Source organism: Camellia sinensis, chromosome 3, assembly GCF_055761805.1.
Source record: "Camellia sinensis isolate YWXY chromosome 3, ASM5576180v1, whole genome shotgun sequence".
Classification (NCBI taxonomy): Eukaryota; Viridiplantae; Streptophyta; class Magnoliopsida; order Ericales; family Theaceae; genus Camellia; species Camellia sinensis.
Genome location: NC_138963.1, coordinates 72,176,010 through 72,200,367, shown reverse-complemented (window position 1 = coordinate 72,200,367; position 24,358 = coordinate 72,176,010). Strand labels below are relative to the sequence as shown.

The 24,358-nt window shown below is 34.6% G+C and overlaps 1 protein-coding gene and 1 long non-coding RNA gene across 6 annotated transcripts in view; one reads left to right on the top strand and one right to left on the bottom strand.

Moving 5' to 3' along the window:
- The first annotated feature begins 4,097 nt into the window (after positions 1–4,097).
- The window catches only part of LOC145822600 (uncharacterized), a 32,085-nt gene continuing 11,824 nt past the window's right edge, over positions 4,098–24,358 (top strand). Inside the window, exons 1-6 of one of the 5 annotated variants that reach the window (XR_014364125.1) lie at positions 4,098–4,221; positions 4,327–4,414; positions 18,750–18,794; positions 18,887–18,980; positions 19,086–19,166; positions 20,252–20,374. This is a non-coding gene — a long non-coding RNA (uncharacterized LOC145822600). The other 4 variants (XR_014364124.1, XR_014364123.1, XR_014364121.1 and 1 more) reach the window with 4 other exon arrangements.
- Positions 13,475–15,372, bottom strand: LOC145822599 (uncharacterized). The gene is made up of 2 exons (XM_082920013.1): positions 14,321–15,372; positions 13,475–14,225 (listed from the first exon to the last, which is right to left on the bottom strand). The coding sequence occupies exons 1-2, from the start codon at positions 15,160–15,162 to the stop codon at positions 13,607–13,609; spliced, it is 1,461 nt and encodes a 486-aa protein (XP_082776139.1). The 5' UTR covers positions 15,163–15,372; the 3' UTR covers positions 13,475–13,606.

Genomic DNA, 24,358 nt, shown 5'->3' with positions numbered 1-24,358 from the left:
AGGACCACTAAATTTCTGGGCCAAACTAACAGAGTTCCCCCCACCGTGGGCCTTACTCAGCACAACTTCTAGGTTTAATCCTAGCCCATAACCTGCAAATCCACTCATACTTCTAATGAAGCCTAGCGTGAATAATTCACCTTCCATAATACGTTTTCCATCACTCATACCATGCATAGAGCCCACCATTTTGTCTGCAACACTGATATCCCGTGCGCCTCCAGCATTTGACACTGCCATAATGATGTTTGTTTCTTCCACCATGGAAATACTTTGCCGACTATTCACACTCTGCTGACTATCATCCACATATGCCGTCTCTATCTCCCTTGCAGCCATGTTGACAGCTTTCTGACCCCCCACTACATCACCACAATGGACAGCCTTGAAGCTAACCATTCGTGTGGTGAGGTCGTCTTCATCCTTATTTGAACTCAGGATGTCTTCTTCCTTATGTGAACTCAGATCAGCCTTATCCCCTTGCTAGGGATGACAATTGCACTGCTTCATAACAACCTTAGAAATCACGATCTACTCCTCGAAAATCTTCACTGGGTATAATATACCTTTGCAGTCCAGGTTAATAGTGTAATTGATGGACTCCATACAAGATGTAGTTATCCTTACCTTACCACATTGAAGGTTTTTAAGGCTCAGTGTATCATCGTCTAGTCCAACAACCTTGCCCTACAGCCTTCCTATGCAACTGAAGGTGTTGTAACTCCACAAATTTGGAGGAACCCTATAGCAGCTAACCACACAAGCCTTTCCTGGTAAAGCACCATGCCTAGTTTCCATTCTTTAACCAAGTCACTCCACTCCTTAATCTACCCATCCAAATGTTTGAGACTCTTTTTCATCAATGTCACTGAATTGAAAGAGAGTAGGACATCTCTTCCACCACCTAGGGTAAACTTGATATCCCTTAGGCCCTTGTTCTGCAATTCCTTCTTAAACTCGGCTGCAGAACAAGTAGATTTTAGCCTAATAATCACACTCTCATATAACCAACCATTACCTTCTTCAATTGCCGTAATGGTAATAGTTGGTTTGGATGAGGATCCACTTTCTTTGACAACCTAAGCATACGACTTACTTCCATTTTGCATCACAGAGGCAGCTATGGACTTGCCTCTGTTCTCTCTACCATAGATCGGTTGACTTGGATACTTTATGGAGCATTTGTAGTCCACAAAAATAAGAAGAAAAAATAAAAATAAAAAACGAAGGAAGAAGAATGATACAGCTTCAGCAATTCCCATGCTCTCCTTCTTTCTTTTTTCCCCTTTCTTTTTCCCTTATACTCTCCTTTTGCTCCGGCTGCCACCAACAACACATTTTCATCACCTCCAACTCTCTATACCTACTAGCCACCCTTGCACTACTTCTAACATTCTCTTATTAGCTACACATTCTTATTCCTATTCTTCTTCTTCTTCTTCTTCTTCTTCTTCTTCTTCTTCTTGTGTTGCAATATGAAAATCATTGATCTAGGGTTTATGTCAAGCCCTTCACCCTTCTTATGCCGTCGACCAAGTTTCACGCCACCCTAGCTATCATCGACATTGACTCTGTGAAATCAATTGCCTAGCTAATCATGCGATAAAGAGAGAAAATAATCGCACAACAGCAGAGAAAAAGAAAGTGGGGGCAGGGGTTGAAGCAATGAAGGTTGAAGTGGTGTTGGTTGCGGATTAGAGGGAGGAATAAGGCAAGCAAAAGAAAATGAGCTCTGTTTTTTGGTGTTTTTTTTTTTTTTTTTTTGGTGTAATGATTTTGTTTCAGTGCATTACAAATTTAGTGATACAAAGGATCCAAACTCATTAAAAATTGACTTACAAAAAATATAATGGTTAGTCATTTTGAGGACCATGACAAAAAATATTTTTTCCATAAATGTTTTCTTTGTTTTTTGTTCAACCAAACAACATAAAATGCATAAAATATTTTTGAAGAAAACATTTTACGTTGAAACAAACAAAATCTTAAATTAATTTTGATAGATTAAATTTTACAAAATAAACAAGGTGATTGAATTTTACAACATGGGAAAAGGGTTTATTGAAAAATTAAAAAAATGTGATTAACTATATTATCGGACCAACGCTAACATAAGCAAACTAAAATTAAAAAATGTATAAAATGAAATGTATTTATATTTTATTATAAATATAATTTGTATAATTTATTCAATTATTTTTTTAAAAAATTTTTACCAATTAAATTATGACATATGTATTTGGTATACACCATTAATAACTTAGCAATAATGAATAAAAAAACTCACACCTAAAGTGTAGCTCTAATTTATTTAATTATAAAAAAATTTTCCATTGTATGTAAGAAATGATTTTATTATTTAGATTTAAAATTAATATTTAAATATATTTATTTAAGTCGGTGCATAACACGGTTTATAAAGAGTTCGTTTGAGAAGTGGGTTGGCTTTTTTACTTTTTAGCTTGTTAGTTATTTTATCCTACGATTAAAAAGCCTAGTTTGGAAGGATTTTTTTGATTTTTTTGACTTTTTTGAGAGAAAAAATATAATAATTATGAGTTAAATATTATATTTTATCTTATTAAACTAAAAAATCTATTTAATTTTTTTTTTGACTATTTTAACTAAAAAAAGCCCCAACCTCAACTTCCCAAACAAAGGCAAAGAGAAAATAAAAACCGTCAGCGTTTAATCAAAGTAAAATGAACGGACCAGATTTGGAAATAAACAAAGGCCATCAGATTTGAAAGCAAAAGGTTAAAGTCGATGTTTTTATAAAAATAAGAAAATTATGTGGCGTTTGTTTTGATGGATTGGGTCATGGAATTAAACTATTAGCCCCTCCGAATTAACCGTCTGTTGTTTGGTTGAATTATTTTGCCCCGGTCTAATAGTTTTTTCGGGCTATTAGTTTCTCATAGGGATTATTGTATCCTAGGAAATGTGTAATTATTTTCATACGATTGGTATCCCATGGGACTAATGTGTAAAATATTCATTTTACCCTTATGTTATTACTTAATAAATAATTGAAAAAGGATAAAATAGTACTTTGAACATTTATAAATTATTTTTTTAGTGTTATTAATTTAAAATTATATATTAAATAAAAAATATAAATTATAAATTTAATTTAATTAAAAATAATAAATTAAAAATTATGGCTTTATAAATTAAATTTTTTTAGTGTTGTTAAAAAATTAAATTTATATATTAAATAAAATTATTTTTTTGTGTTGTTAATTTAAAATTATGTATTAAATAAAAAATATAAATTATAAATTTAATTTAATTGAAAATAATAAATTAAAAATTATGACCTTATAAATAAAAAAAAATTAGTGTTATTAAATTATAAATTATAAATTATAGATTACAAATTTAAAATTATATATTAAATATAAATTATAAATTATAAGAGTAAATAATCTTTTGAACATTTATCCTTATTTAGTCCGTCCAACCAAACATTAGATTCACTAAAAATAATTTAATCCAGACATCTAATCTCATGACTATACAAACCTTGGATACAAATTTAATTCAACCAAATAGTCCGGAGATAATATATCCCAAAACTAATACTGTATTTGATTGGGAGATTAAGAAGGGATTTGAAAAGGAAAAGAGAAAAGATATGTAAAACTTAGTGAAATATAGGTATATTTTAATCACATTTCATCTAACTTTTATCTTTCTCTTTTCAATTTCCTTCTCAAATTTCCTAACCAAACACAACTCTTAACCAAACTCAGCATAACAATCCGAAAGATTACAATCTCTTATTCAGTCTGTCTAAACAAACATCCTCTTACATTCCTAACCAAACACAGCGTAACAATCCGAAGGATTTCAGTCTCTTATTCAGTCTGTCCAAATAAACAGACTCTTGGCCTCGTTTGGGAACAGACTAATTTAGTAACTTTTTGACTATTTGGCTAAAATATGAGCTAAAAAAAACTAATATGTTTGGGATGACTTTTTGACTTTTTACGAAAAGATGTGCAAAAAGTAGAGAGAAAAGAGAATCTTTAAATTTTTGGTATGAATTGTTGATTTTTTAGCTAATTTAGTAACTTTTTGACTTTTTGACTAAAAAAGAGGTTCACAAACGAGGCCAGATTTAAAGAATGAAAGTAGGGATGAAGATGGGGTTAGAGAGAGAAAATCTCGACAGGCAATTTGGCAGGAAACTCAGTTGCCCCAAATTGTTTGATTTTGGTTCGATCGCTATCACTCTTCTATGATTTTCACTCATTTTCTCATCTGATCTAAGGTCTTTTGTCTAATTGTGGATTGTTTTGTTTTTCTTTTTGGATTTTGCAGTGATGGATTGCGAGAATTTGATTTGTTCGAAGGAGAGTGTTCCATTGATGAAGATTTTCTACGTTTCTAGGAGATTTGGCGAACTCAGGTATGAATTTCCTGAACCACATCTCCGATGATACTGTGCGTGATATCAATCTAAAAATTGCATCTATATATTCTGTTTTTGTTCTAAATTCTGAGGATGCAAGTATTGTGAGACTGCTATTTCTCTCTTCTTCCATTATTTGATTTGAACTACTTGATTTGGTAGTCCTTATTCTTGCAATTCCTTGTTTAAGTATTTTATTTTAGTAAATTTTTTCAAATTATTTGATTTCCTTTTGATGAACAATGGCGGAGAACTCACACAACTTTGAGAAATTTTTTTGTGATGTTATGTAAATTTTTAGGAAGGTATTATAATCAGACACCATTGAGAATTGCTAGAAGAACAAATATTAGGGAGGGTAACTATATTTTTATACCACATGTTATTTAACCACCTGACTGACATACTCACAACTCTGTTAAAAATTAATTGAATTCTTGAGGGACCTATTATACCAATTATTTATGGATGTGTGTCACATTAGATAACAAACAAAATATGACACAAATTATATAAAAGAAGTCAGTTTCATCCTGCGAAATTGAATAGTATAAGAACTACCATGAACAGTACATTATTGGAGTGCATTTTTAGTGTCTATCATATGAAATTGAACAATAACATATTACTGAAGTTGTTCTAAAATTATCATTTAAATAGTACATTATTTGAGAATTACTCTTTCTTGTTAGTACCTGATACTTATGTTATAAGTTTAGTTTTTGCTTTTCAACGAGCATTTTTGTGGATAATGTATCATGCGAAAGTTGAATTTGATAAGTTTGTGCATAATTAAAATTTTGATGTAATAATTTTGTTGATAATTTGTTGAATGAACCCCCCTAAATAGAACTTTTGGTCCTGCTAAATAAATTTATTATTTATTACTTTTGGCACTGCCAACCTTCTGGATCTCAATGCTTGAAATTTTGTCAATTTTTTTTTGTTTAGCTGTTAGTATTGAAATTTACATGGATGGCTAGGAATGGCAACGGGGCGGGGCGGGGCGGGGCCGGGGATCACCCTCCCCGTCCCCGATCCCGATCCCCGATGGTGGAAACTCCCCCCGTCCCCGGTCCCGACCCCGACGGGGAGCTCATCACTGCCCCCGCCCCCGCCCCCGCCCCCGCCCCCGCCCCTTAACGGGGATCGGGTTTCCCCAACCCCGAAAAGTCCCCGACCAAAAGAGAAGAAAAAAAAAAAAAAAAAAAAAATCAGTTCCATGATTTCTTCAAACTACAACAACAACAACAATTATTAACAATGTTGTTCATCACCATTAACAATCTCATGAGCTCAAAGATTTAAGATGTAACAAATGTAAATAAAAAAAAAAATTCAGATCTAACAGATCTGTTGTTCATCACCATTAACAATCTGATGAGCTCAACAAAAAAAAAAAAAAGATCTAACATATATATATATATATATATTCAGATCAGATCAGATCATATATATATTGTTCATCACCAGATCAGATCACACACACACACACACACACACAGAGATCTAACACTGATCACCGTGGTGGGAGGAGGGAGAAGACGTCAGAGATGGGAGGAGGAAGAAGGCGTCGGAGATGGGAGGAGGAGATCGCCGTGATGGGAGGAGGGATGGGAGGAGCCGCCGCCGCCACTGCCGACGCCATGACCGTGAGTGAGTAGCACCTGATGGGAGGAGTCGTGAGGGGAGATAGGAGGAGGAGATCGCCGTGATGGGAGGAGCCGTGATAGGAGGAGGAGATCGCCATGACCGTGAGTGAATAGCACCTGCAGAGAGAGAGAGAGAGAGAGAAAGGAGAGACAGTTTGTGTATGTGTGTGAGGAGTGTGTTGACCAAGCCCTAACACATACACATATATTATATATATAGACGGGGGTAACTTAGTAATTTCCTGTCGGGGAAACCGGGCCGGGGATCGGGGTCGGGGTCGGGCCGGGTCCGGGACTGAAATATGCATCCCCGTCCCCGGCCCGAATGTCATCGGGGATTAAAATTTTAATACCATCCCCGGCCCGTCGGGGGTATTTTTCGGGGAATAACCATTCAATTCGGGGTCGGGGGATCAGGTCCCCGTCGGGCCGGGTTCCAATTGCCATCTCTATGGATGGCTTCCTCCGAATTTCTCTTTTCAAATTTCTATTTTTCTTTCTATGATTTGTACGGTTTGATTTTCGTAGTTCTTATTCCTATCAATTTTTTGTTTAATATTTTATTTTAATAAAATTTATCAAATTAGTTTTTTTTTTTTTTCAATATATATTTTTTTATTATTTGATTTTGTTTGCCAAGAGATCTCTAGATAAGAATTCATATTTTGAATCTCAATGTTGAAGATTAGAAGAAACAAACATCTCTTTCTCGCAATCTTTGTTGAGACTTAAGTTCTCTCTCAAATTTCTTTGCAACCAAAAGTATAGTATTATTAGTTTCCAATTAACTTGTTCGTATTCTATTTTGTTTTCCCAATTTTTTTGTTCAATAATTGGCAGCATTGAAATATAGATAGGTACCTTTCTCACAATTTCTCCTTTTCAAACTTCTGTTTTTCGTTATTTAATTTGTATTGCTTAATTTGCATGTATTTTGAGAGGATGGTTAAAAGTTTCTTTTTGGCTTTTTTGTGAAAGATGGAAGTGGGTAAAAAGTTGGGAAGTGACTTTTAACCCACTTCCAAAAATAGCCCTTATTACTATCTTACGATTCTTGAGATAATAATTTTTTTCATTGTTTGGTTTTCTTTTGATAAGTATATTATTATTGTATGATTTTTCAGTGTCTTTTGGTTTGTTTGTTTGCCAAGAAATTCTGAGAACGAAATTCCAAACTTTTGGATCTCAATGCTTTAGGTTAAAAAAATGGACATATCTTTCTCGCAATCTCCATTGCAACTAAGTTTGTATTTCATTTTTCTTTGTATTCAAATTTATATATTAGTTTCAAATTAATTATTTCCATATTTATTTTTTATTTTACCTTTTTTCCCTTCCGATTAATTGATAGTATTGAAATTTAAATAGATTGCTTTCTCCGAATTTCTTCTTTTAAATTTTTATTTTCCTTTCTTTGATTTGTACGGCTTAATTTTTGTAGTTCTTATTCCTATCTTATATTCTTTGTTTAATATTTTATTTTAATAAAATTTCTCAAATTATTTGGTTTTTTTCAATATATATATATATATATATATTTATTACTTGATTTTGGTTGCCAAGAGATCCTGAGATAAGAATTCATATTTTGGAACTCAATATTGAATATTAGAAAAAACGAACATCTCTTTCTTGCAATCTCCATTGAGACTAAGTATCTTTCTCAAATTTCTTTGCAATCAAAAGTATTGTATTATTGGCTTCCAATTAAGTTTTTCGTATTCTATTTTGTTTTTCCAATTTTTTGGTTAATTGATAGTATTGAAATATACATAGGTGCCTTCCTCCTAATTTCTTCTTTTCAAATTCCAGTTTGTAGTTATTTAATTTGTATTGCTTAATTTGCGTAGTTCTTATTCTTTTCTTTTGATTTCTTAGTTACTATTTTATTTTAATATTTTTTTTAATTCCTGGTTTTTTTTTTTTTTTTTTTTTGATAATTATATGAGTTGTATGATTTTTTGTTGTCTTTTGGTTTGTTTGTTAACGAAATTTCAAACTTTTGGAACTCAATGCTTGAGGTAAAACAAATGGACATCTCTTTCTCGCAATCTCCATTGCAACTAGGTTTCTATATTAGTTTTCTTTGCATTCAAATTTACATATTAGTTGCGAATTAATTATTTCCATATATATATATATATATATTTTTTTTTCATTTTTCCATTTTCTTCCCTGTTTAACTGATAGTATTGAAATTTAAAAATGTTGCTTTCTCCTACTTTTTTCTTTTTAAAATTTTATTTTCCTTTCTTTGATTTGTACAACTCTGAGTCTCCCCACGTACCTCATTCTCATTGACCTTCGAGTGAATCACATTGATCACTCGAGGTCCGTCCGCTTGCGGTTGTGGTGATGGTAGAGGTGGTGCTGCCGGTGCTTAGGGCAGCCTTGCTTGCCCTTCCCTTGTTCTGGCCTCATCTACTAGGTCCCTTAAGTGACCTTGTCTTACCAGATCTTCCAAATGTGCTTTTAGGGCTCTACAACCCTATGTCAGGTGTTTATCTTCATTGTGGTAAGCACAGTGCTTTCCCAGGTTTCTCCCCATGAATTCGCCAGGAATCTTATATGGTGCTCTATAATACGGCTGGTTCCTAATTCTTTCCAGAACTTTATAAACCGAAATCCGGAATATAGTGGTGACTGCCTGTGCGATCCTCAGTCCTGTCTCGTCTGTTATATCCAGTATTACCTTGGCCTCGCTTTGACGAGCCATTTCTCTTCTCCTGTTTCGACGCCTTTGTCCGTAGTGTGTCTTCTTCAGCTCTCGCATATTTTTTGATCCTAGCCATGAGTCCCTCCATACTTTTTGGCAGCGTTTTTGCCAATGACTTTCAAAGCAGGCAGTCATCGTTCAGGCCGTTCTTAAAAGATACGACCGCCAACTCTTGGTTACATCCTCGTATTCGATTAAAATCCTCATAATACCTTTTGGCATAAGCCCTGAGGCTTTCATCCTCGCCAATTCTTAGAGCCATCAGGGAGTCTACTCTTAACGACTGCAGTTTGTTTGTAACGAACCTAGCCACAAACATCTCGGCCAGGCCTTCCCAACTTTTCACAATTTCTTTCGGCAACTTGTAAAACCAATCTGATGCTATATCCCCAAAGGATGAGGGGAACACTTTGCAGAGCAACGGTTCGTTCTCAGTATATAGTGCCATTGAGTTCAAATATAAGCCGACGTGAAAGTTAGGATCAGACTTACCATTGTATATCTAGAATCTCGGCATGTGGAACCTTTTCGAGGCCTCAAACTTATCCAATTCTACTGAGAATGGCATTCTCGGCTTGACCGGAGATGTTACTTCGGCATCTTGTCGCTTCCTCTGGAGGTAGTCCTTCAAATCCTCCTTAGTCTGTCCAGGAGCTCGGCTGTCAACAGATTTCAGGCTTTTTGGTGTGCTGCTCCCAGTGTCGTTATGAGTCCTTTTGGACCTTCCTTCATTCATCGTGTCAAAACAAGCTCCTTTCCTTGAACATGTCGATGTTTCTTGACATAAGTTTCCTTGACACGAGGTGTCTTCTGAGACTCTCCTCTCATCGATTCTCCTTGCCCGACCTGCCGTGAAGGCCGATGCGAATGCTCCTTTGCCCTGTCATGCTGAGGGACTGCAGGAATTGCTTTTTGTCCCCCTTTCTGGGCATCGTTCTTGGCCGCTAGAATCGGCGTGTCCTCCAATGGAAACGGCGACTGCATGACGTTCTGCATCATGAAGTTGACAACCGATTGGAGGTCTGCCAACTTGTTTGCCATTCCCTTCATCTCGTCGTCCCTCTTCAAACATCTATCTTTCCATACCTGGAGGTTGCTTTTGTTGTAATACCCGCCTTGACATGCTTTCTTCGGTGCGTCTCCCTCTTGGCTGACGTCCTTTTCTCCGGGATTCTTATCCCAAGGTTCTTCATTACAGTTGTTCTCCTCAACGTTAGGATCGGCATTTTTACCACTCCCACTAGGGATGTCGCCCCCAATCTTTTCTTTCTACCCGTCGTTGGCCATCTATTCTCCTTACGTTTCCCACAAACAACGCCAAATTGTGGGTGCTAATTTCTGACCACATTGTCAAACAAGAACTCAGCATGAGAGCACAGACAGAATAGATCACGTCCGAACAACCTGTCACAGAAAGATAAGACTTTAGCAGTGGTTTGTCTACCAGGGGGCTCTCCGACGATCAAGTCAGTACTCAGTTATCTCTCAAAGATAGCAAATAGTGCTTGACTCACTAGTCAGAATACAAAAAGCGTACCTTAGACCCACGATGGTGCCTTACTTTTATAGCTATTACTAACCTGATCCCTGTAGAAGCTTAGCTTCAATAGGCTCTTGCTCCATGCTCATCCTGGACTCCCAGCTAGATAAAGATAAACTCCCTAAAAGCTTTATCTTTATCCAGACTAAGGTCTTCTCCCATTTTAGGACTCTTGTTCCTTATCCGCTCATCTCGGATTCCGATTTCTCCACAGATAACCTCGGTCTAGCCGAGATCACCTCGGCATCATGACTTAGACACGTAGCACCTCGGCTGACACTTCAGCGTCACCTTGGTCACGTGTTGTCATTCAAAAAATATATCCCATAGATATATATATTTGATTACTTGATTTTGATTGCCATGAGATCCTGAGATAATAATTCATATTTTAGATCTCAATGTTAGAGATTAGAAGAAACGAACATCTCTTTTTTGCAATCTCCATTGAGACCTAGTGTATCTCTCAAATTGTTTTAATAATCAAAAGTATAGTATTATTGATAGAGATGCAAGTCCAAGTAGCTCATCACAACACGATCTACTACTGCTTATGAGGATGCAAGCCACTAGCACGTGTGGCATAAACAGTTGGAGATATTTTGTAATATGTTACTGGTAAGTAGTAAGTAAGGGGTTAGAGAGAGAGAGGTTAGAGATATATAGAGGTTAGAGAGAGGAGGTTTGTTATAACAAACCCACTTCTGTGTATATAAGCAAATGTATAACTCAATATAGAAATCCATGAAGATCATTCATCATTCTTTACTTTTCCTCAGTTTCTAATTAACATTTAGACATTCAATTTTGTTTTCCCAATTTTGTAGTTTAATTGATAATATTGCAATATACGTAGGTGCCTTTCTCTGAATTTGTTGTTTTCAAATTTCTATTTCCGTTATTTAATTTGAATTGCTTGATTTTTGTAGTTTCTTATTCATGTCTTATGATTCTTTAGTTACTATTTTATTTTAATATTTTTTTTATATTTTGATTTTTTTTTTATAAGTTTATTATTTGGTGGATGATTTTTCATTGTCTTTTGGTTTATTTGTTTGCTCAGAAATCCTGAGAAAGAGATTCTAAACATTTGGAACAAAATGTCAAAAAAAGTGGACATCTCTTTCTCCCAATCTCCATTGTGACTAAGTTTCTGTATCAGTTTTTTTTTTTTGCATTTAAATTTATATATTAGTTTCAAATTAATTGTTTCCTTAAATATTTTTTTTCATTTTTTTCCCATTTTAACTGATGGTATTGAAATTTAAAAGGCTTGCTTTCCTCCCAATTTCTTTTTAAATTTAAAATTTTATTTTCCTTTCTTGATTTGTAGGGCTTGATTGTTGTAGTTCTTATTCCTATCTTATATTCTTTTTTTAATATTTTCTTGTAATAAAATTTCTCAAATTATTTGTTTTTTTTTCAATAAATACATACATACATATATATATATATATAGATAGATAGATAGATATATTTGATATCCTGAGATAAGAATTCATATTTTGGATCTCAATGTTAGAAATTAGAAGAAACGAACGTCTCTTTTTCACAATCTCTATTGAGACCAAGTGTATCTCTCAGATTTTTTTGTAATCAAAAGTATAGTATTAGTAGTTTCTAATTAACTTTTTCATATTTTATTTTGTTTTCCCAATTTTGTTATTTAATTGATAATATTGCAATATAAGTAGGTGCCTTTCTCCCAATTTGTTGTTTTCAAATTTCTATTTTTGTTATTTAATTTGTATTGCTTGATTTTTGTAGTTTCTTATTCATGTCTTACGATTCTTTTGTTACTATTTTATTTTAATAATTTTTTTTTATTGTTTGATATTTTTTTTTTTGATATATTTGGTGGATGATTTTTCATTGTCTTTTGGTTTGTTTGTTTGCCCAGAAATCCTAAGAACCTAATTCCAAACTTTTGAATCTCAATACTTGAGGTAAAAAAATGAACATCTCTTTTTCGCAATCTTCATTGCGAGTAAGGTTTGTATCACTTTTCTTTGCATTTAAATTTGTATATTAGTTTTGAATTGATTATTTCCAAATTTTTTTTTTCATTTTTTGATTTTTTCCCATTGTTTAACTAATAGTATTGAAATTTAAATAGTTGGTTTTCTACCAATTTCTTTTTTTTAAAAAAATTTATTTTTCCTTTCTTTGATTTGTACTATTTTTTTTTTTTTTTTTGATCAACAAAGAAAATCTTTATTGATGATGAAACCATACATTACATATAGGAATACATCAATAAGGATGAGAAAGGAAAAGGGAGAAAAAGGAAATCAAGCATGGTGTTGGTGAGAAACCAACACTATCTAACTAAAAACCACCACCCAAAAACTAGCTTATCAACTTGATGCCACCACCCAAAGGATATCTAACAAAATCACAAAACTCACTACATGCTCCAATGTTGCTTACTTGTTGCCATTCTACTTCCTTCTTAGACCTAACCCTCCTATTTGGACCTCTCTTTGTCCTGTAACTCTAACTCAATAATCTTATTCAGAACATCCTCTTCTTTTCCATTGAAATTAATGCCAAGAGATATACCCAAATGTAAAGTGGCTTTAGCTTCATTGAGGAGAAGATTGCTTGGGCTAGTAACACCCTCAGATAGATCTGAACGAGCTATCGCAGTTGCTATTGGTCTGAAGATGACAGACTTAGAGGTGTGCTTGCTGGCTGCTGCAGCTTTATGCCAATGAAGTCTAGCAAAACTGGAGAACCCCTCTAGCTGAACCTTCTTCTTTCTTTTTTTCTTCTCATTCCGCAAGAGTTTAGGGACAGATGCAAGTTGCCTCCCTGAGCCTGAATGATTTAGGCTCAGAAAACCCTTCCCATTTAAGTTCATACTCAAGTGCTTGCGCCAAATCCACTTCAAGATTAATGCCAAGACCTAAGAAGCACGGACACGACACGGACACGACACGGACACGCAAAAACGCAAATTTTCAAAAAATAGGGGACACGACACGCCGGGGACACGTTCAATATATATAATTAATTTTATTTATTATATGTCATAAAATTATTAAAAAAAATCAAATAAAGGTAATAAAATATACAAAATAACACTATTAAAATTATAAAAAATAAACATTTAATTGATTTAACATCATATATATCGTTCACAATTAATATAAAATAGCATTCCATCAATACATAACATGTCATTCGAAGCTACCAACCAAAAATGCATGAAAATCAAACCACAAAATATAAAATTATCCAATGTACCAACAACTATTACAAAATCCATAAATATCAACCTAAGTAGAGGAAACTATTACAACATCTTCACCACCGCCTCCATCTTCTCCTTCATCTGTAAATAGGACCGCCTCCATAGCCGGTTCATCAAGTGAGAGGTTAGCTATCCCAAGCATTCCAATATCATCAAGTGAGTCAAAGTTATCTCCGGCAATATCCCACATTTTTGTCTCTCCTTGCAAGTATTGGGAGCTCCTCCTTGATAAAAGACGAAGATTGCTATGAATGAACACCAAATCCTCCGCGCGTTGAGGGACCATCTTGTTCCTTCTCACTGAGTGAATAAAGGAGTAAGTACTCCAATTTCTCTCACAACAAGATGAAGAGGCAGGTTGCACAAGCAATCTCAAAGCTAGTTTTTGAAGAGATGGTGCATATGCACCATATGCACACCACCAAGTATAAGGATCCATGTGCCACCTATTATGAATGGAATCATACTCTGAGAATGCTTCAACATAACCCGAAAATTTTCCAAACTCAGTTATCACCTTGGTTCGCTCCGTGATATCTTCAAAATACCTCTTAAAACACTTGTTCCTCTCACGTGTCACCTCTTCATCCCTATGTGGAGGAACTCTATTTTGATCCTCATGGAGCCACTCATCACTATAATACCTACAATCCAAAATAGGAAAAATAATTATTTCAAGAAAGACTAGATAAGTCCATTAAAATGAAATATGTAAAACAAATTTAAATGTGGTACTTACTTTGGATTCAATGAATGTGCCATACAATGGAGAGGAGTATTGTTTTTATTCCAACGATCCACGAGAATTTGATGCACCACATTGTAAAATGTAGATTCCTCATCTATTCTTTTCCCTTCATGCCTATAAATTGACATCTTCACTTTCTCTATCATTGAGTCCCACATATCATATACTAAGTGAAGGCAAGGTTTGTCCGTATCACAAGCCCTAAGCATGTCATATATAGGACTCGTGAAGGAAAGAATATAATCAATGTAATCCCACCACACATCATCCAAAATCTTTTCTTTCACAAATTTTGCCTTCCCAACATCATCCTCTCTATAGCAATTCCACTTGTCACTAATTACCATTGCTTGAAGACCACGTTTTATAAGCTTTAACCTCTTGAGCATAACAATTGTGGAGGCAAATCGTGTTTCGGCAACCGAAAGCAACTTCAATGACACAAATTCATTGTACATAGCCAATCGCATTGAGTGATTAGAGATAAAATTCTTAATCATCAAACCATCTCCGGCAATATCAGTAATCCAACTACATTCTTCATATGTGACTTCATTCCTCTCAATATTCTTTGCGGCACAAATATTTTTCAAAGCTAGATTTAATGTGTGCACCACACAAGGAGTCCATAGAATATGAGGGAATTGAGCTTCAATGAGTTGTCCGGCTGCCTTACAATTAGGAGCATTATCCGTGATGACTTGAACCACATTACTTGGCCCAACCTCATTAATCACTTCTTTCATCAAATTTGCAATGAAATATCTGTCTTTAGTTTCTCCAGAACAATCAACTGCTTTAATGAACATAGGCCCACTTTCACTCACTGCCATAAAATTAATCAAAGGCCTCCTTTGAGAATCACTCCAACCATCACTAACAATGCTCACCCCTTTTTCCTTCCATGTGCCCCTAATTGGTTGCAACAATTTATCAATGTTTGCCCTCTCTTTTTGAAGTAATGTGGTTCGTAACAAATTATAACCGGGAGGCAAATATCCAGGAATATTATGATTTGCAGCAAATGTGTAAGAGCTAACATAGTAAGGATTTCTTGCAAGATTAAAAGGTACCCCCCCCCGAGTAGAACATCCTAGCAATTTCAAAATGCAATTGCTCTCTATCCTTCAAGTTGAATGCTTTCTCAATAGCACTTCCACTCCCACTCCCAGGCGCACTCCCACTCCCACTCCCACTCCCACTCCCATTCTCACATGTTCTCCTCTTCTTTGATTCATAAGCATAACTACTACCCACTGATACAGTGGAAGGAGGCAATGGTACATTTTTGGGAAGAGCATTTTTAATTCTCAGCTCAACAGCATCATTCTCATTTTGTAGTTGTGAAAGTTTTTGACTTGTCACTTTCTTACAAGCACCAATTCCCTTTCCTGGGAGTTTTAACAAGTGTGCCCTTACTCTTGTATATGAACCTTTGAAAGTATTATTACAAAATTTACATTGTAATTGGTAATTTCCTCCTCCTTCCCCAGGTTTTGCTAATTTAGTTATATACTTCCACAATGGTTTATTCTCATCAAAATCATCATCAAGTATATCATTAGAACTACCACCCGTAGCCATTGTTTCAGAATTAATAATTGGTCCCTATAATAAAATTAATAAACATACATTATTAAAATTATATCTTCAAATAATAGAAAAGAAAAAATAAAATCAGAATATAAAAAAAATAAAAGAAAAAAAAATAAAATAAAACAAAATCAGAATTAAAGAAAAAGAAAAGAAAAAATTAAATTAATAAAAGAAAAAAAATAAAAGAAAAAAAAAATAAAAATCAGAATCAAAATCAAAATAAAAGGAAAAGGAAAAAAAAATGAAATAAAAGAAAGAAAGAAATAAAAGGAAAAGGAAAAAAAAATGAAATAAAAGAAATTCAGAGACAGAGAGGGAGAGAGAGCTATCGAAGAGAGATATGAGACAGAGAGAGAGAGGGCTATCGAAGAGAGAGGGTGCGATCGAAGAAGATCGAAGAGTCGTACCTGCAAATCGACTGAAGATCGAAGATCGCCGACTGACGACAGACGGCCGACGACAGACGAGAGACGACAGACGACCAACGTGGAGCGACGACCGACGTGGAGCAACGATCGACGAGAGACGACGTACGACGAAGTCAGGTCTTCTTTCTTTCTCTCTTTCTCAGCTGTTTACCTTCTATTCCATAGTCAATTCGAAGAGATTAGGGCTAAACAGATTAGGGCAAATTTGATCTGCTTTTGTTTATTTTCAGATTGACCCCAAAATTTTTTATTAAACTGTGAAATTGCCCCGCGCGTGTCCCAAACGTGTCTATAACGTGTCCAAAACGTGTCCAGATGTAAAAAAATAAAAAAAAAATGGGACACTCTCCCATGCGTGTCGGACACGTGTCCACTGCGTGTCCGACGCGTGTCCGTGTCCGACACGTGTCTGACACTGGTACGGAGCCCTCGGAGAGGTGTCCGTGCTTCATAGGCCAAGACCATGCCCATCTCTAGATCCTCTAAATCTCCTGGGAAAACCAGGAGTAAAAGCTTGCTTAATATTAATTTTTGGGCTGTGCATTGACTCCTCCATCACGGTCTTCTCGACAACTGTGTTAACCTCCTCTCCCAAATGACAATCACTAGGCTCTATCCTCTGCTCTACCTCCTTGGAATAAGCTTCCTCTTCTCCGCTGAAAACTCCACTGCACTTTGACTCCTCAACAACTGTGTTAACCTCCATCACACTTTTTCCCTCCTCCCTGTAGCATCCCTCTGGAATTGTTCTTTCCACACCACTGCTACAAATTTCGTTGGAGCTGCACTCTTCCACACCACCGTGCTTCATGATGCTACAATCTGCTAAATGTTCTTCACACACAAGAATGGGATGAAGTTTACCCTTGCACTCCAAAAATATATTTTTGTTAATAATCTCCATAGAAGATGTAGCCACTCTGATTCTGGTATGGGAGAAGGACTTTGGTTGGCAAATATCGTCATCCAAGCTTAGAACAGTACCCCAAAAGCTTCCAATGTTGTTGAATGTGCCCCTATTCCAAAGACTTAGAGGTAAGCCATAACACCTCAACCACACACATCTCTCTTGTTCTAGATAAACTCCTGGCTTCCATTCTACCACAAACTTACTCCAATTCTTAAACCATTCTTTGATTTTGCAGATATTTGATTTCAACTCCTGGCTTCCATCCAACTATTCTTTGATTTGTACCACTTGATTTCCGTAGTTCTTATTTCCCATCTTATATTCTTTGTTTAATATTTTATTTTAATTAAATTTCTCAAATTATTTGATTTTTTCAATATATATATATATATATATATTTATTACTTGGTTGCCAAGAAATCTTGAGATAAGAATTCATATTTTGGATCTCAATGTTGAAGATTAGAAAAAACGAACATCTCTTTCTCGCAATCTCCGTTCAGAGTAAGTATCTCTCTCAGATTTTTTTTACAACCACAAGTGCAGTATTTTTTATTTTCTAATTAACTTTTTAGTATTCTATTTTGTTTTCCCAATTTTTTTTGTTTAAATGATAGTATTGAAATGGACATAGGTGCCTTTCTCCCAATTTCTACTTTTCAAATTTCTATTTTGTTATTTAATTTGTATTGCTTAATTTGCGTAGTTCTTATTCCGATCTTACAATTTTTCAGTTACTATTTTATTTTAATAAATTATTTTTGGTTTGGTTTTCCTTTGATGAGTATATTATTTGTTACTATATTATCCTTATGTTCTATATTATTTCTCTCGTTTAACTGATAGTTTTGAAACACACAGGGGGTGCTTTTTCTCCCAATTTCTCTTTGTCAAATTTCTATGTTTTGTTCTTCTTATTCTTGTCTTCCGATTTGTTTAATATTTTGTTTGTTTGCCAAAAAAATCCTGAGAACAGAATTCTAGACAACCTTTGTATATCAATGCCTGAGGTTAAAAAAGAGCATCTCATTCTTGCAATAATCACTAAGTTACCCTTTATCCTATCCATGGAACAAATATGGCAGTAGGGTACTAAGAAAAGTTAATTTGATTGTTAATGGAAGTTCCATCTGTAGACTCATGCATTTCATATTTTTTCACATCTTTTTCTTCTTCTTTTCTTTTAAAAAGTAATGTGCTTTGAATCTTTATATCCAGCAATCAAAGATAGTTCACCCTAAGTCCAATATTGAGATTGTTAATTTAAGTTTTTCCTGAAATTATTTCATACATGAAATAGTATGAACTACATTTTTTGTCTTTTCTTTTCATTTGATCAGCTGTTATTTATCATGTTGGTGTTCAGTGGTGTTTTAATTGTATAAGCCATAATGGTTAACTATGTACTTGTTTTAGCAATTTAGTTTTTGCTTGATTTTGCTTTCTGATTTCTTAGCTGTGGTGTGGGACAAAAATATGGATTCAGGTTACAAAAGTGACTTTCCAGGTTCATGAATATCTAAGACCTAAGGTGAAGTTTCTTATCCTATCTCTTCATGAAGTTCAGAATAGCTACAGCTTTGGTTGTCCATGACATGAATTATTTTAGTTATTTGATCTCAGCTCTGTGGTTCATATGAAAATGGTTCTATCTCCGACAAGTTTGGGTGTTGTCTCTGCCGGAGATGGACTGTGAGTGGCAACTGGGTTCCTAGAGGTCTGCTTTAGAATCTATGGCCCTTGACTTGTTATCCTTGTTGAAAACCTTATCCATGTTAGCTTCACCTGAACTTTAGATATAACTATTTTTCCTGTGATCCAGCAAATATGTTTCATGTGTTTGGTTGTTTTGAGGGCAGCACAGAAGCAACAATTTTGGAAGCCACCAAAAACCCAACATGAGGTACGGTTTCCAAGAAATTAAGTAATGCCATTAGATTAGATGCTCCAGTGATGAGAACATTAATAAAATTGTTCAACTTAAACTAGTATGGGTCCTGTTGACCACCACTGAATAAGTTTGGGAAATTACATATGAGAGTTATATTTCAAAAATAATTATTGATTCATAAAAACATTTATAATTTAAATTATTAAAATTTGTAAAGTTTATCACTAATTTGACATTTATGTTATAAATATATACTGAATTGTTATTTTCCCAATAAGTTTCAATTAAGGCTCAAATAATATAAAATTTAAAATTTAAATACACATTATATATATTTTTATATACTTCTTACATAAATACCAAAATTATTCATTACACTCATTTTTTTTTTTTTTTTCCATCAGCAACTTGCCGTTGTAAATACTATTTTTGTTGTACGTTGTGTTTGGTTAAGGGATTTGGGAAGAGATTTAGAAAGGGAAATGAAAAAGGTGTGTAAAATTAGGTGAAATATAAGTATATTTTATTTATATTTCACTTACCTTTTCTATTTTTCTTTTTAAATCTCTCCTCAAATCTCTCAACTAAATACAGCATTAATAAATAATTTGTGATGGCGTGACAACGACAAATGTGGGTAAAAAAGTGCTAGGGTTGTGTAATCTTTTTTTGCATCGGCGAAGTTGTCATTGCCAAGTTTTTTCAACGACAAATGCTAGTTTTAGCCACGGCCACCACTTACTAAATGAGACTTTGATCGTCTCCATTGAGAATTTTCATTCTATATTTAATGATTATAAAAAAGTGTTGGACAATCTTTACTGTAATTAAATTAATTAATTAATTTTGTTTTGGTACTAAACGACAAACAGAATATAAAAGAAAAATAAGAAAGGAGAGAGAATGTTTGATTACAAAAATCAAACTAGAAATAGAATTAAATAAATAAAAACAGATTTCATCTTGTTACAAAAATAAAATTAAAATTTGATTTAAATAAATAATAAAAACAGAAAATTAATAAATAACTTACTTGATTAATATCTTGAATATTATTCTGATCAAGTCTAGTGTTCAACACTGTCTCCTTAAGACAGATTCGTCCTCTCCACGGTGCTTTGAGAAAATGGACGTCTATCTTCTAGGATGAAATGATCAATCAACAAATAAATGCAGCACTACAATTTATTTGTTCAACGAACGCACTAAGTATTTATACTCTCTCTCGGAAGAAAATAATGCAGCAATATGAAGAGAATGTTTGCAGAATTATTAAGGACGAAATTAGTGAATATGTAAATCCAAATGGAGAACTAGTCTATTTATAGATGTATTGGTGGCTGCAGGTTTTGAATTAAACAGGTGCAACCTGTTTGAACAGGTACTGTACCTGTTGAGTTTTGAATTGGACAGATAACCGAATCTATTTGAATTTGAAAATTAAACAAATTCGAAATCTGTATTCTGTATTCGGTTTGGACAGAATTTTATAGAGAGGTGCATTACAAAATTTGAATTTAATTTCAACCCAGAATTTTGAAATAAAAACAGACAGATTTTATTTCAAAATAAATAAGATAAACTCAAATGTTTTTTATCCAAAAAGATTAGTATTAGGCTGAACAAGTCCAACCCTGGCCCGATCGGACGGCGGTGCGCGTGTGGTGATTTTTGGGTCCAATGGATCTAGCCCATAACCTCACTCTTTACAAAACTTAGGTACCCCTTGGGGCACACTCCAAGTTCCAATCTCATGCCTAATAAACTCATTCAAAACTTCTCACCAAATCAATGTGGGACAAGTCATTTTCCAACCTTAAGGAATTTCTACCAAAATTCTATTTCTATGGAGCACACTTTGGCTTCAATTTTCCATACGTGGCATAGAACGCGTTACCACTTTGACCCGTCAATTTTGACGCACGAGTCCCACCTAAAAAATAGACCAAGGAAAAAATTTCTGTTATTAACCTAGAATTTCTAAACCATTCTAACAATAAGAAAGGTAAATTTATAATTATTTTATGGTAGTTAGAATTTCTCTAATTATGGAAAATGTCACACATATACATAGGACGAAAGGATGACCGATAAAGATTTTGACCTCTCTAAAAATTTGAAAAAGCACACTTTTATATAAAAACAAACTTAACAATAATATGAAATGTACAGAAATAGAATATAAAAAAACACAATAAGTGTATTGTGTGGTAAAAATTTATTTTAAGTGTAATGTGAAACATTTAAAATAAATCTCATCCCCATAATAAACTGTTTTATACACTTATATGTGTTTTATTTCTATGAACCTAGCATTACTAAAACCTCAATCCTATCTCATGTTAAAAAGCTATTGATAACCCACATGTTAAAAAACTTTGCAACAAACAAATAATATAGTTTACTTGTTTGTGTCAGTTTTGTTAGAGAAAACAAATTGGTCTCTTATGTGGGTTTCAACAATTTTTTAATTGGACCACTTTGTGAAGCTTTATGGGCTTATGGTAAGTAAATTAGTATTCAACTAATTATATGGTCTTAAAAGAAGTAGATAGCATTTCTAAATTCAAAGAAATCACTGGAGTCTCTTCCACTGCCCACTGGGCTAATTATATTATGGGCTTGGACCTCCTCAGGTTGGTTGTACCATAGGCTTGTGCCTTCCTGGGTTTTCTCTGCCATTTTGGGCTTGGGCCATATGTAAATACATTACATGTCAACATCAACTTCATTTCACTTTTATCTCCTAAATTACTGACATTTTTTTTAATTTAATTCTTAAATTAATTGTATCTATTTAGTTTTTAGAGTTTTTAATTTCAACTAATGTGATATAATTATAGACGATTGTCCAAATTGGTAACTATTAAAACTTAATTTGACTGGTAAAAAGGTCATTTCAAAATTTGAACAAAATACAAAGAAAAACTTGTTTTTTGTCTTCACTATTTTGAAAATGAATGTGGATAAGAAGATACCAAACCAAACCAAACCAAATTCAGTCTTAAATCTCATCAAATGGGATTAGCTATATGAATCCTTCTTCTCCACTAGATTCTATCAAAGGCTATTTGATTAGTTAAATTAAGGAGATTCATATATCTATTTACTACACAAGCATACGTCAATTTAGGTCTACCATTTCCTCTAATACTTCTCTCTACTGTCACTGTATCGCATCTCTTCACTACTATCACTATTAGTTTTCGTTATATATGACCAAACCATCTCAATCTATTCTCTCTTAGCTTATCTTCTATTGGTGCTACTCCTGCCCATTCACGAATATACTCAATCATAACTTTATCTTTTTTAGACTTGCCATACATCCACCTTAGAATCCCCATCTCAGCAATACTTATCTTATCTACATATTGTTTCTTAGTTGCTGTCACGACCCAAACCCGGCCCTATGGGTTTAGTACCGTAACCGGCTAGTAATCTGAGATTACCGAAGGCCTATTTAACAGTAGTACAGTAAAACAGAGTACAGGGCCCGGCGGAAGCCAATACAGTAAATGAATAATGTCCATTGAGCTGTGACAGTCTGTATGCCAAAAAGATTTTTCATGCATTCATACATCCAAACAGTACAGTCTATACAAAATATACAGTCACACAGTACAGGGACCTAATCCCTTGATAACAGTACAGTTAGCAGCTGACAGTCTATACAGTAATCCAAACAGTATGGAGACAGACGAGGGAAAAACAAAACACCCCAAAGCCATAGCATGGCAACTCGGAACCTCGCAGTGAGGCACAAAGGCTGGCTTGACAAAACTGGAGTCTAACCCACGCTCCTAGCTTCGATCTGGTGGCTGAACACCTACATATATATATAAACAGTGAGCTAAAGCCCAGTGAATAACATAATGCGTAAAGGGGTTATGAATGAAATGTCCTTATAATAATGAAATCAGTTCATTAAACAATACTTCAGTCTTTCAGTCAGAACAGTTATTCAATCATATGTGGTACATCCATTAGCATAGCAGTAAACAGTAGGTCTTAAAGACCGAACAGTAATGATGGCCATCAATCAGTAAACAATAGTGGTTCCACGAGGGAACCGACAGAGATCTCTGTAACAGTAACAGTAACAGTAACAGTAGATGCCAAGGATGCCACAATACAGTTTAGAATATAAGACATACATTCATTCAGTAAACAATATCAGTTCAGTTCAGTATTCGGAAGATAATCTTTTGAACATATCTTTACACAATTGTTACTCACAGAGTTTAGGCTACAGTATGCTAGAGCGTGTCTCCCCAGTCGCCAACCCTACACAATTCACAGATTGAACACACACTAAGCTACACAGTTGGGAAATATCATAACTTAATCCCTAATTCGCCTCGGTGTGTTCTACATCTATATCCTCAATAAGATGCCTTAAACTAGGTCTAAGAATGCCTAGAATGGGATGAGGATGCAAAGATGTACTTTTAAAAGCATTTTCAGATTTTTCAGAAAACAGGGTTCACGCTCGAGCGTAGATAACTCCGCTCGAGCGGACATGCAGACAAGGGTACCCGCTCGAGCGTATAATCACTCGCTCGAGCGTTCTGCAAAAACAGTCAAAAGTGCCGGATGGGTGGAATCTCCGCTCGACGGACGCTCGACGCCCGCTCGAGCTTGAGACACATGACTCCGCTCGAGCGCCCAATCCTCCGCTCGAGCGGTCTGTAAAACAGTGCAGAGATACTGGATGCTCGGATTCCACACTCGAGCGGAACTTACCCCGCTCGAGCGGAAGTGCAAAATCTGGAAATTCCAGATTGCACCTCCAAGCCAAAAACCAAGTTCAAAAGCATCAAAACCGATCCTCTTGGGTTGAATTTCCAGAAAACACTTGTAAACATATAGAATAACATAGTTCAAAGCTCAATTTTGAGAAATCAAAGCCGAAGGGTGTTTAATTGAAACCTAGTTTCAAACTATTTTCATGAACAAGAAGAACATGCAAACATGCGTGAATTCAAACCATTCCAAAGCTTCAATTTGATGCTCTAAGGAGCCAATTGTTTCCAAAACATGATGAAATCATGGACTTAAACATACGTATGAACATGCATGTACAATTTTACCATGAATTCAACTCAAAACTCACCAATTCAAACATGCATGCATGAATTATGCTCTATAACAACATGTATGAACTAAAACAAGACTTAACTCTACAATTGAAGCATGAATCA

Excerpts from the sequence above, each read along its gene's own strand:
- LOC145822599 (XM_082920013.1), bottom strand. The coding sequence starts at position 15,162 with ATGGCAGTGAGTGAAAGTGGGCCTATGTTCATTAAAGCAGTTGATTGT. Across the intron at positions 14,226-14,320 it reads GCACATTCATTGAATCCAAA|GTATTATAGTGATGAGTGGC; the intron begins GTAAGTACCACA and ends TTTGGATTGTAG.